At 38.8% G+C, this 13,314-nt stretch overlaps 1 protein-coding gene across 1 annotated transcript; it reads left to right on the top strand.

Annotated features, from left to right (window-relative positions):
- Positions 1–8,023: 8,023 nt before the first annotated feature.
- On the top strand, positions 8,024–11,832 carry LOC124173288. The gene is made up of 3 exons (XM_046552807.1): positions 8,024–9,722; positions 9,805–9,857; positions 10,075–11,832. Exons 1-3 carry the CDS (start codon positions 8,024–8,026, stop codon positions 11,830–11,832), a joined length of 3,510 nt encoding a protein of 1,169 aa, XP_046408763.1.
- The last annotated feature ends 1,482 nt before the right edge of the window (positions 11,833–13,314 follow it).

Below are 13,314 nucleotides of genomic sequence, written 5' to 3'. Positions count from 1 at the left end.
AAAGAAGAGGCATTCTGAGACTTTGCTCGTAAGTTACTTGAGCAAGGGACCTTGGAGAGATGTTATCCTGCAGAGTGCAACTTGGTGTCACAATCGTGCATTAACTCAATTGTGACGTAAAGATAAAGATGGGCATGCAGCATAGGCAGAGTTGTTCGCTGGAGGAAAGAACTGGAACGGTAAACAGTTCCTCACTTCACACTGGATTAATTGATAATTTTCGGCGGGAAGAGAATCAAACCACCATAGATTGGATAGGCCTCCGCTTACGTGGTGATACCAAATTCAATAGAAAGGCTCATAATCTTAAGAAGGTATTGGGTACTCCCTCTTTTTGCATGTTCAAAATTTTGTGGAAGTCTTTTTCATTGCCCAATATGTTTTGGTCTCCAGCAGAATTCTTATTTTGCCTTGGAAACAATGATTGTGTGTGATGCCAATTTATATATTACTCTAGGTTATGTAAGGAGCAGGTATTTTTGTTTTTTCTTTTGTCAAAATAATGTCAAGTTTTATTGTTCCAACACTGCTATTGACAACTACTAAAGTTATTATTTCATATTCATTCTGTTTCCTTTCAGTCTATATTTCATCCTTTCGTGCCAACACTGAGTGTGTTACTCCTGGCTGACTATCGCCACCATACCTCTTTTCTATCGGCAAATTCCTGTCTGCTAAGTCCAACAAACCCTCAAATAATTACTTTATTGTTTCCAATAATGGCGAACAACATTTCTGCTAGCAACTGGGAGGAATTAGTCGAGGAGAGGCTCATTGCAGGACTAGTGACTGGTTCATTTCTCCAGAATAAAGAGCTACTTGACATGCTGGAAGATGTGGATGTACAATACATGCGGAAAAAAACTCTCTTGCATGTTGGGGTGACACTTGGGAAGGCTGATTGGGTGGAGGAGCTGCTGGCAAGAGGGGCTGATCCAGACCTCGTGGATGACACTCAATGGAATGCACTTTCCTCTGCTGAGGAGATGGTGCGACGTTTCCCTGAAGATGTGGACCGTTCCCTGGTTTTAAAGTTGGTAACATTGGTTCACAGGAGGGACCAAGTGACAATGCGTCGCCTGGAAGCATCTTCGAGTAGGAGCACTGACAATTTCACACCCATGGCAAGCCCCGAGTGTGATATTGAATCTCTGATGTCCTCTGTGGATACTTTGAGACAGGAGATGAAATCTCTTGTGTGTCAGCTGAGCTCATCCTTAGAGGAACTAAAGGCGAAAGTTGGTGGATGTGACACACAGCTGCGTTGCCTTGGGGAGGCCATGACGTCAACTGCAGAGGATGTGACATCAATTAAATTTGGAATAGGAGGGGAGTCTTTCGTGGAAACTCCTCTACCTGATCCAGCCAAAGCTAGGCAGGAGTGTGTGGACAGAATGTTGCGTAGGACTATGATAGTGTTTGGAGATGGAGTAGATTTAATGCGTTGTCTTTATGAGAGGCTGTATGATGAAGATGACTGCAGTGCTTGTATTATTAAGTATTTGAGTGGTGATGATCGGGTGAAGGTGATGGTGGATGTGGAATCTGAGTACATAGGACGGATGAAGGCGGAACTTGCAGATTTAGATGGAAGGAACGGGAGTCAATGGTATTCCTGTTGTGATTTTGAGAGTGAGATTGTATATTTGGCTGCTAAGGATTGTTCTGGTGATGGTGAGAAATACATATGTGCTAGGTTAGCCGGGGCCCTCTCACAATTATCTCTGAAATTAGTGTTTGATAACGAGTGGAGACCTTATAGCAAGGGAGATGCTGAACAGGAGCGTGAGTGGATGAGGGCTCTAGAGGAGGTGGAGGAGGAGGGGAGAAAGAGGGGTGAGGAATTAGATTGGCTAATCAGGGATGCATTGAAACGGAGGACAGGGTTAGCGAGAGTTAATTACCTCGCAGCTGCTGTCCCTCGTATTATCACTTTTTATGGATCCACAGAAGGAAGAGCTATTCTGCAGCTGCAAGCCCCTATCCTCCTCCCTTTGTATTCTAACAATGTGATGCCTACATTGCTAGCCAAGGTGGAGGTGAGTCCTATTTCAATTTTTCATACTTAGACTTCCCTTTTCAGTATATTCCATCAACACCAATTATTTTCTCAATTATCAGTTCGCCTTCCTTTATTCCCTGCTTTAGCACAAACAATGTTAAGAAATGGAGTAAATACATGCCTTTACATTACTCTGGAGTCTTTTTTTCATTGCTATGGGTAAAAGAGATTAAAAACTATTATCCAAGTATAGAATATTTGTGCTTTAATTTAAATGTCACCACAGTATTGAATAATTGAAATAAAACCTCATAATTTATTGGAGATGTTTGGCATGTGGTAGTGACCTGGAACATGTGGCACATAATACAATTTCGTCCTGTGATTTTTGTGTAATTTAAAGTTTGTTTAAAAGGTAGAAAAGTATTGCAGTTTTATCATATTAAATAGCAATTAAGTTAAACATCCTACTATTCCATATTCCGAGTTGCAGATTTCTTGTCAAAAGATGACATGTAGCAATTGTATGCTCTTAGATATCATAAGTGTAAAATAGTGACTTCAAAACCAACAACTCCAATGCAATGGATATATATTGAAGTTGAATCTAATACAACTTAAGGAAGTGGAAGATTTTTGAGCATTGAGTCCATGCAACATCAATCTAGTGATACATACGTTAATTCCAAATAGTTGTGAAAGTCTTCCCATATATTTGACTCGTAAAATAAAAGATTCTTTTAGTACGGAGGTTAGTTTGAAGATATTGTGCAACTCTTGGTTTCATTATTGCTATTGCTGTTTTGTGCAAGGAGGTAATTTCTTATCTCACTATGAATTTGGACCCATTGTTAACTTTGCATTGTGATTGTGTAAGTTTTTCATTTTTGAATCACTTAATTTCTACTCTTTTCTTTCAGAGATGAATTTGGCCTAATATATTTGGACATGACTTGGTCATGGTGAGGACATCATAAAGCCAGTCCTGAAAAGAGAATTTTGTTTATATTAATTAGATTTTCATCTAGCCTCTGTCTTTAAACAGTTGGGTCAACTTAATTAGTATTGTGTTTCCAGGAAATGATACAGCAATCTTATGTTAACAGTCACCTGTTTTTATTGACTTCATATTTGTAGTAATCTTGTATGTAGACAAATCATTTAATCAGTCTTTTCTTAGTTTGGGGACATTTGTATTTTGATCTCATGTATGCAAGGTGTTTTGGAAGGTATGCACCATTTGGCTTAGCAATGTAATCTTACTCATTATGTGGCTGAAAGCCATCATACACAGTCAATTTGCAACATATGCTGCTCTTTTCTAATTGTCAAGATTATATTTTGCCTGATATACTCATGTCTGTATAACCCTTCAGTGAATATTGCTATGTTTTGGTTGATTAATATGACATTGCTTGGTCCATGCAATTGCAAGACATTTCTGTGTAGTTTGCAACCCTGATGCTGTGAGCATAATATTATGAAGGGCAATGTATTCATCAAATATTAAGATCAAAGGTCTGCTTTATAATTCAATCCTTGACACAGAATTTAATGCTGCATTCCTCAGTCATACTTTCACAAAGGTTTTGATGTGATTCTTTAAATTTAGATTTTTTTAACGTTGGAAAACATGTCGAAACATGTTGGAAGAAATTTCATCGTTAATTAATTTAAAAAGTTATCTTATTTTATTCCTTTACATTAGTATAATTTGTCCATTTTTGTCTTATTTCCAGTCTGCTTTTAAAATTTACAATCCTTTGGGAGTCATTGCAATTGCAGGGCCTATTGTTTGTAATGGATATTTATTCGTCAAATCTTTCATTGAATGAATGCATTTGGTTTCTTTCTTTTTTCATATGCTGCACAATTTTACACTATTTTTTTCATTTTCAGCCTTATTATGTTGCTCAATCAGTTCATGTTTGATATTTTTATGTTGTTCTCTTAATAATTGGATTTTTTAAAAAGATATTCACGGATTGATCTTTATGGTAATACCTGTGTTACAAAATAGCAGTTGGCATAGCCAGACTAACCATTAACATTTTGTAAAATTGTTTGAAGTGATGTGAGCGTAATATATTTTATTCATTAAATAACACAAGTGATGTTATAATTTCTGGATTTCTATAGTGACTTCATAGTCTTGTCCAAAGTTACATATTTTGCATTTTAATAGCGATTTATAATTTGCAATTGCTAATGCAGGATAGTGATTAGGTATCTATGAAAATAACTATGCATTGATGAATTATTCCTTCTGATATTTATGGCCCTATCTCTGTAGATGGATGCAATATCTAGCGTAGCACATTCAATAAATTGCATTACATTGAATATGATATCGTTTAACTTGGAATTTATTAATGTGTGCAGCTAATTGTTGTTAAGTTTTATCCAATTTAGCAAATCATTCATCAGATAAAATAATATTTAGCAAGCTCACTATCAGTAATTTTTTAACCTAGAAATTAGTATCATTTGTAGTACGTCAGATTCTGTAGAAAAATTATTCTATCGCTGATGAAAGCTGAGAAATTATTTTTCAATTTTGTAAACCTGAGATATGAATTGAGATTGAAAATAATAATAATTTGATTTAACACATAAATAGGATTAGTTATAAAGGATGTCCTCCTAATCCAAGGATTGAACTCATTTTTAATGGTTAAGGGTTCGCATCTTATAGTGGATTGGTGGTACACATATACATATTACCTTGTTGTGAAGGCGCCTGTAAATTTAATATGGGGAGAAAATTGGCCTTATTTATTTTTAACCCTTTCGAGACCGCGGAGTTTTCGTCTTGGCTTGACTGCTGTACCGCTCCCCAAGAGACTCTTCTTTCTCATGGTAAGGAGCATTTTTGGAGGGCATTCGTTAAGAAGGGTCTCCCTGAACCTTTTTCGACCCCTCCATGGTGGGACTCATTATCTCTGACTCCAAGAGTAGTTGTGCTCCCTCCTTTCCGGGTTTACGACCATACCTGCGGCATTGGTTCGCGGTCAATTTATGTATTGCTTATATGTATTTAGCAAATGGATAATTGTTGCTTGCACGTAAATTACAAACATTGAATATAATTCCTCATTTTTATCTGAGCATTGTCAAATTTTAAACGAAGTTCTAAGGCCATTATCAAAGCATTTAAAACAGCAACAATTTCCATGTTGATGTTTATACATAACTCGAGATATAAGTTAATATATGTCGTAGAATTTCGTTTAAAAATTGTAAACGCTGCTCAAAAGACAAACAATTCAATTCTTAGTTTATATTTCTTGAGAAATGAACACATATTTATTTCGAAAATTGACTCTATAAACAATTGTGTGACCGCTGTCCTTTACTGCTGAGAGAGGTTGTTAAAGACGAAGGGTCCGGGTACCTGCTCCCGAATTCGGAGGGTTAATCCTAAACCCCAAAGCGTTGGGTCCCGAGACAAAGGCGACCTAAACCCACGACCGTCCTGAAAGTGGGAGAGCTCGAAAACGTATATATATGGGTTTCGCTTTCTTGACCGGGAAAATCTCACACGTATATATACGCCCGTGGTCTGCCGGGTCAGGAAACGTCCACACGTATATATACGTGTACGGTAGGGAAAAGGTTAAATGTTGTTACATACTCTGGTGCAATACAGAGATTGAAATTTACGAATTTTTCAGGTATTTATCACATGGAAGTACATTCCCCCTTAACCTATCATTTCTCGTAGTGTGTAATATAGTGGTGTTAATATTATTTCATTGACAATGAAGGAAAAATATTGGTGTCTGCTCATGATAAGTTAATAAAACCATTCACAAAAAAGTTGAAAATTTCCAAAGCCTTAATTACTTTTAGAAAGATGAATGTATCACTTCATACTAATGCAAAATGGCAACAAGTGAATAAATCGGTGGTGAAGCTATTGGTAAAGTCCAAAGAGCGCTACGAGATGCTACAGACCTAAGTTCTCGGGAGCACTGGTCAATAGACTGAGGGATGGCTACGAGAATTTCTCCTTGGAGTCAAAATTATATAAATGAACGAGGGTGGTGTAACTGGGATTTCAAGATTGAATAGATTGTTTTAATGGCAAATTGAGGCAATTATGGTCATCGGATATTAATGATTGTGTTGGAATATCAAAAACTGTATTTTATTTTGCAATATCGAGGTTGCATGAAGTAAAGCAAGACGCTTTGAAATGTATCTTTTACACCTACTCCTGCATATCCCTTCTAAATGAAACTCATTACCCTGGTAAAGCAAAAAATAGGGCCGTAGCACTCCGTAGTGAATAACGGATTGCTTGGGAGCTTGTTGTTGGCGCTCCAAAGCATTAGTAGCGTTTTTGGACTGCACCCTGTTAATGGAAAAAAATTGCAAATAAATTCATCCAGTACAGTAAATTTATGAGGTAGGATATGCTTAAAATCTTAATTTCACGAATCCATATTTATAAATAAGTTATATATGTAAATAGACATGACAATTGAAATATTTCTTGAAGCAGCGTCATAAGATCATTAATTATAGGTATTTCCAATTCCTACATCGCCTCTAACAATTTTGCTATGATTATCGGGACAAATTTGCCACAGCCGCATCTTTTATTAGTCCTAACAATCATGAGTGGTCAACTGAAAGTAAAATCTTTGTTATGATTAAAAGAACCACAAATTTAACGTTTTAAACATGCTGAACATTTTAAGAAAAGCATTTTTAATAGCGGCATATTCAATTGAAATTGTCCATTGAATCGACAGATTTTTTCCCATCTGTAAGGCAATTACAGTAGCAATGGGTATTGCGTAGCAATTGCCTTGTCATCTTCCTATTGGATGCTTTTGATTTGTCTTGCCTTAAAACAATCTTAAAAAGACGCGTGCAGGGTGAATAAACTTTTGGTCATGCAGTCAATTCGCACCAGAGCTACTTCAGGCTTTCACTACCTCATTGGTAACCAGTGGATACGTTTCTTCAGCTCCGCTAGAGTTACCTCGGAGCTAATCATCACACCGGACCATCGCGGAAATAGTAACAGATACAGACAAGAGTCAAGGGGGGGGCGCAAGTGACATTTTTAGTTACGTACACTTTATCGTAATAAAAAAAAGTTAAACGCAAAATTTAAGAGAGTATTTACCCTCATTATACGAATATGCTATCTTATTATACAACTTACAACAATCTTAAAAAAACTTACATTGTGGTTGTGCAATGTTCGGCAATGCCGGCGGCCCCGCTAGAGGGGGCAAGCGTCCCTTTTCCCTCAAAATGTATTTGCCACTGTGCGAACTAAATCCGGTTTCCCACGGTGAAATTAGCATAAATATTTTGATACTACGGGACTGGGGTGTCCCACGATGCATCTCATTTCGATAAAAAAAACTAAAGACGATATTTATGTAAACAAATTTGGAAGCTTGTGGAAGTGAATGATTCTTGCCCTTTTTAGGGGGGAAATTGTCTGAACAGGCCTCTTGAACATAAAAGAGGCGAAAAAAGGAAAACAGAAGGAATGCTGAACTTGGCCTTAGCTGGAAAGGGGGTATGAAAGCGTTGGGGTAAGCATGCTAAACATGTTGGAGAAGGAGTTGGTCGCCGATGTTACCGATAGTAATTGACAATAATTGAGGATATTTTCATGTCCCTTATCAGCAAAGGATGAGGGCAGTATAAAACGGCAGGATACAAACGTGAGGCAGTTTATTCTTGCGACGAAAATGTTATTGTGGTATCTCTAAGCCAATATGTTTTGGCGGCACAGGTTGTGCTTTTGTTTTACGAAATATGCTTGTCAATTGTTTTGTATGAGAATGGGAGTCTGAATAAAAGCCGTTGAAGTAGAACCACGTTGTCCCCTGGAGTTAGTGATTGATCCCCTGAAAGCTGGCGAATCCTCGAAGACACGACATTGGCGACGAGATTAATCGAACTTGCGTGTATTGTTTTATTTGGGACATTGATAGTAACTTAATTGTTTGATATTTTTTGCGTCAACTGTGAAAAAGCACGTGTGTGACAATGGCGGTCAATTTCAAGACGGACGATCTTGAGAAATTTAATCCGGACGAGCAGACAGTCGACGAGTGGTTGGAACGATTGGAAGTTTATTTGAGCTTAATGAATGTGACTGAACAACGGGACAAAATTAGTGCGCTGCTTCACTTCAGTGGCCCTAGAGTATATACCGTACTGCGCCAAGCCTGTTTGCCCATTAAGCCGGCGGAGAAGACTTTTGATGAACTGTGCAACATTTTCCGGGCAAATTATGAGTCCCAGCCCCTTTCCAGATCCTATCGGCGCAAATTGGCTATTCGTGTTCAGCATCCGAGTGAATCAGTGACTCAATTTGCAAATGCGCTGCGTGTTCTAGTCAGCAAATGTGATTACCCTAATGCTTATTTGGAAACTGTGTTGGTGGACACGTTTACGCGTAATGTTAGAAGTGCCGAGTTAAAGGCAAAATTTGATAAGGCCAAAGCTGACGACATCACTACGCTTTCCAAGTGTTTGGAGCTAGCGAGATTGTTTGAGAGCTTTGAAGAAGCCAAGCAGAGCCGGGCTACGGACGTAGTGTGTAAGACGTCCAGCAGGGCGCGTGTTCCCTTTGTGAGAGGGCGTGGAGCTTCCCAGCTCTACAGCCGAGATGGCGCGCAGAATCGTGGCGGCTTTAGTCAGCGCGGGAGTCGTGGTGGATATGAACCGCAACAACCTAGAGATCCAGGAGGGAAGAGATCTCAACCATCGCAGCAGTCTAGAGAAAGGGCCTATGGAGGGTCCGTGCGGTGCTATGCCTGTGGCGATGAGGGTCACAAATCGTTTAACTGCCGGTTCAAGAGTTATACTTGTAATATGTGTCACCGCCAGGGGCACATTAAGAAGGCGTGTCCCGTGTCCAGGACCAAAGCTGTGGTGGATGATGAGCTGCAGCAAAGTGATGAAATCGAGGATTTGAGCCACTTACAAGATGAAGTTTACATTTCCAAGAATGTGTTGTCCCACCATGTAGAGCGTGAGAGGATTCGTGAAGTCAGTGTAGGTAACAGTGATAGATGTTGGGAAAATGTGTGTGCTGACGAGCTTGATGTTGAGTTTGAGGCTACAAAATTGTCAATGTGTATTCAAAGTGAAATGCAAATATGTGAAGGTCATGAGGGAAATATTAGTGATATTACGGACTTTGATTGTGCAAATTTCAGAGGGGAAAGTGATTCTTGTATGCATTATGACTTGGTGAAGTTAGTTGAAGGCATGTGTGAAGGCAAGAGTGGTCAGAGCTTGATGGTGAAAATTAATATAAATGGAAAGGATATGGCCATGGAAGTAGATAATGGTTCGAGACATAGTTTAATTACACGTACTAGATTTTCTGCTATGTTTCCAGGTATTGTTGTGCGAGGCACTAATGTGAAAATTGCATCATTGAGTGGGCATTCGTTGTGTGCGGCAGGTGAAGTGCCAGTGGTTGTTCATGAGCGAGGGCAGAAACATAGGTTGAGGTTAATCATTTGTGATAATCAAGATGATTTTTTCCCTTTGCTAGGCAGGGAATGGTTGGATGCCATAGTACCCGAATGGCGTTCATTGCTAGGTTTCAAGCAAATTTCTGAGGAGTCTCAAGTAAAGGCAGTGTTCAACGCTGAGAATGATAACGTGAGTGCTGAGTTGGGACAGTTGAAAGCAAAGTACCCGTCTGTGTTTAATGATGATGGCAGTTCATGTATTGAGGGGTTCACGGCCTCAGTAGTGTTAAAGCCAAATTCTCGTCCAGTGTTTCATAAAGGGTATTCTGTTCCCTACAGTGAGAGAGAGAGAGAGTAACTACCGTGCTAAGGCAGAAAGTGCAGGAAGGGAGGTATGTCAGGGTGGAAAGGTCAGAGTGGGCATCGCCTGTGTGGCCAGTGCCTAAACCCAACAGTAGTGACATACGGGTAGTTCATGATTACAAGCGAACTGTTAATCCTTGCATTGTTGTTGACCATTATCCTTTACCTGTACCTATTGATATTTTTAATGCCATGAAAGGATGTTCATGTTATTGTGTGTTGGATTGTGCTGATGCGTTTATGCAGCTGAAATTGGATGAGGAGTCCCAGGGTATATTGGTTCTCAATACTTGCATTGGTTTGCTCAAGCCCACTAGATTGCCATATGGACTAGCTAGTGCAAGTGCGTGCTTTCAATCTGTCATTGATCAAATTTTGCAAGATTTGAAATGTACAAGGGCGTATATTGACGACATTATTGTGGGGGGAAAAGATGTGGAAGACTGTAGGCATAACTTGAATGCAGTCTTGAGTAGGTTGGAGAAGCACAAGGTAAGGGTCAAGTTTGAAAAGTTAAAATTGTACCAAAGTGAGGTTGACATATTGGGTTATGTACTGGGCTATAATTTTTACAAACCATCACCTAGGAAGGTGAAGGCTATTCTCAATTGTGCTACACCTAGAAATCCCTCTGAGGTTCACTCCTATGTTGGAATGTTAAACTTCTATTCCAAGTTTCTTCCTAGAGCTAGTACGCTGTTCAAGCCATTGTATGACTTGTTGGCAAAGGATGCAGTGTGGGAATGGAATGACCAATGTGAAGAAGCATTTAATTTGAGTAAGCAAATGTTGGTTAATAGTAATGCATTGGCTGTGTATGATCCATCCAGGGAGCTAGTTTTAGTATGTGATGCATCCCCTGTAGGCATAGGTGCCGTGTTGGCTCAAAGAGATGGGAAGGAAGAGCGGCCAATAGAGTTCATGTCAAAAATGTTGACTGCAACACAGCAGAGGTATTCACAATTAGAAAGAGAGGCATTAGGAATAATAGTATCTTTGCAAAAGTTTCACAAATATTTGTGGGGGAGAAAGTTTTCCATTGTAACGGATAATATGCCACTAAAATCCATGTTTTCTCCTACGAAAACAACGCCTAAGGTATCCGCTCAAAGGCTTCAAAGATGGTCTTTGATTCTAGGAAACTACCACTATGAATTGGAGTATAGGAAGTCCAGTCAAATGGGTGCCGCAGATATGCTTTCGAGGTTGCCCGTAAAAGAGTATGCTTGTGATGAAAGTTGTAATGTTGTGGTAGATTTGCCGGACTTGCCAGTGTCATTTGAAGCAGTAGTTGAGGAAACTGACAATGATCCACAAGGAAATGGATTGGCAGAAAGATTTGTCGAGACAGTTAAAGCAGGGTTAGGCAAGGAATTGGCTAAGGTTGATGGTAATTCTCTATCTATCAAACTATCAAATTATTTGTTAGCTTTGCTGACCACACCGTCCACTGTTACAAAGAAATGTCCTTCAGAATTCATGTTAGCATTTGAGCCAAAGACTTTAGTGAATGCTATCAAACCAAAGCTTAGAAAGTATGTGCCATCTAAAAGAGAGTTCAGAATCAATGATATTGTTAAAGTCAAACTATCAAAGAATCATGATGTGTTTCTTGCTAAAATTGTTAAAATAGTTGGTCCAACACTGGTGCATGTTGAAATGTTTGACACCTGTAAAATCATAAAAGTGAGCACTAATCAAATTCAGCTTACATCTAATGTTGGTTTCAACCATCAGGAGGATGACAAATTCCAATTTCCTCTTATGGTAGAACCCTCTCAAGATGCTGTGCCCATTGTGTTACCCAAACAAGTAATAGCACCTGATGTGCAAGTAGTATCACCCATAAATAGGCCAGAACAAATCTCTGTATCAGTTAATAATGATGTTCTTACTGTTTCTAGCCCAATTGCAGTCACACCACCCAGGCGTGAATTGCGTGATAGGTCCCAGTTAAGATTGCCTGTTAAACTCAGAATGAGTGATTTCCTGTTAAATAAGTGATGCAAATTTTTATGTGCACCTTAATTCTTTTGTCCTGTAATGTTTGTTTTCTGTTTATTGTTTCAAAGAAGGTTAATTATGTAATTGTTTTATGTGTTTATTTTCTTTTGCCGAGGGGGGTAGTGTGGTATCTCTAAGCCAATATGTGTTGGCGGCACAGGTTGTGCTTTTGTTTTACGAAATATGCTTGTCAATTGTTTTGTATGAGAATGGGAGTCTGAATAAAAGCCGTTGAAGTAGAACCACGTTGTCCCCTGGAGTTAGTGATTGATCCCCTGAAAGCTGGCGAATCCTCGAAGACACGACAGTTATAAATAAATGATGGTCATTTTGGTTGAGAAGATGTTATGGATAGTACAGTAAACGTTCATTTAGATCACATTTTTCTCTCCTTATCTAGCAGTTGCTAAAATAAGATTCTCATCATATAACAATAGTGATAGAAATGGGCAGCTGCTGTTTCACAGGTTAATCGTCGGTCCATATTAGTCATTTCTCCAGCTGCTCGCTCGCAATATATGCCTTCCACAAGGCTAACCTGTAAAATTTGGCCTCGATATCTTACGTAAATCTTTTATTATTTCCAAAAATACCTCCTATTGCGATTCTAAAGATCGCTTCCTTTCTATTACAGATCAACTAATTATTACGAATTTCCTAGTTGAGAGCTTCCATCGCCTAGCACAAAGACCAATTTTTGCTCATATTTACTTTTAGGGCCACACCAGGCGATGGAATAGACGATCACGAACATATATATATATATTTGAAACAATGTTTAGTGAATTCACTTCGTGGTATGGTGATATTATAAATTTAAAACAACCTTTTAGTATTCCATGCAGTACTAATGAAAAAACTCGGCTTGTTTCGATCTTTTCAGGTCTTTATCTAGAGGTTTTCGATAATGATAATGACCTGAAAAGGTGGAAACCGGTTGGGTGTTTAATGCATACTGTGTGGAATACAACAAAGTTAATTTTTTGTCCATAATTCATATATTTATTAATTAAAATGCTCGTGCAGATGATAAATAAGTTTAACCTCTGAGGCCTGTGTGTCAGCGCTTGGCGATGCTTTTTTGTCAAAGGCCCTTTAGAACCTGTCCTATCCATTTGTACAAACGATAGGACCAAAAGCCAATTGGATGAAATTTTGACCGTGGGACAGGGTGCGCGTCAGTTGTATCAAATTTTGATGTAAATTTAAATTAATTAATTAATTGAAACAATTAAAATTAATATTGCCTGTGGTCGGAAAGTTTCCTTCGATTGATAGAGTATTTAGAGCGCTACCTGCTAACAGCGGTGCTTATTGCCTCGCACCAAGATGGCCTCACACCGCGGCGTCAGGAATCAGAATGACGTCTCAAGGGCTTTTCACAGCATTCATACTTAGCCGTCGCGTTCTCGCCGGTTTGAAAATTTTCACATTTCATTTGATCCCTAAATATAGATATCGTCATTTAAAAAGCTAAAAGCG

This window comes from Ischnura elegans (assembly GCF_921293095.1).
Source record: "Ischnura elegans chromosome 13 unlocalized genomic scaffold, ioIscEleg1.1 SUPER_13_unloc_4, whole genome shotgun sequence".
Taxonomy (NCBI): Eukaryota; Metazoa; Arthropoda; class Insecta; order Odonata; family Coenagrionidae; genus Ischnura; species Ischnura elegans.
Note: the sequence above shows the minus strand (reverse complement) of the source record. Positions and strands in the feature narration are given on the sequence as shown.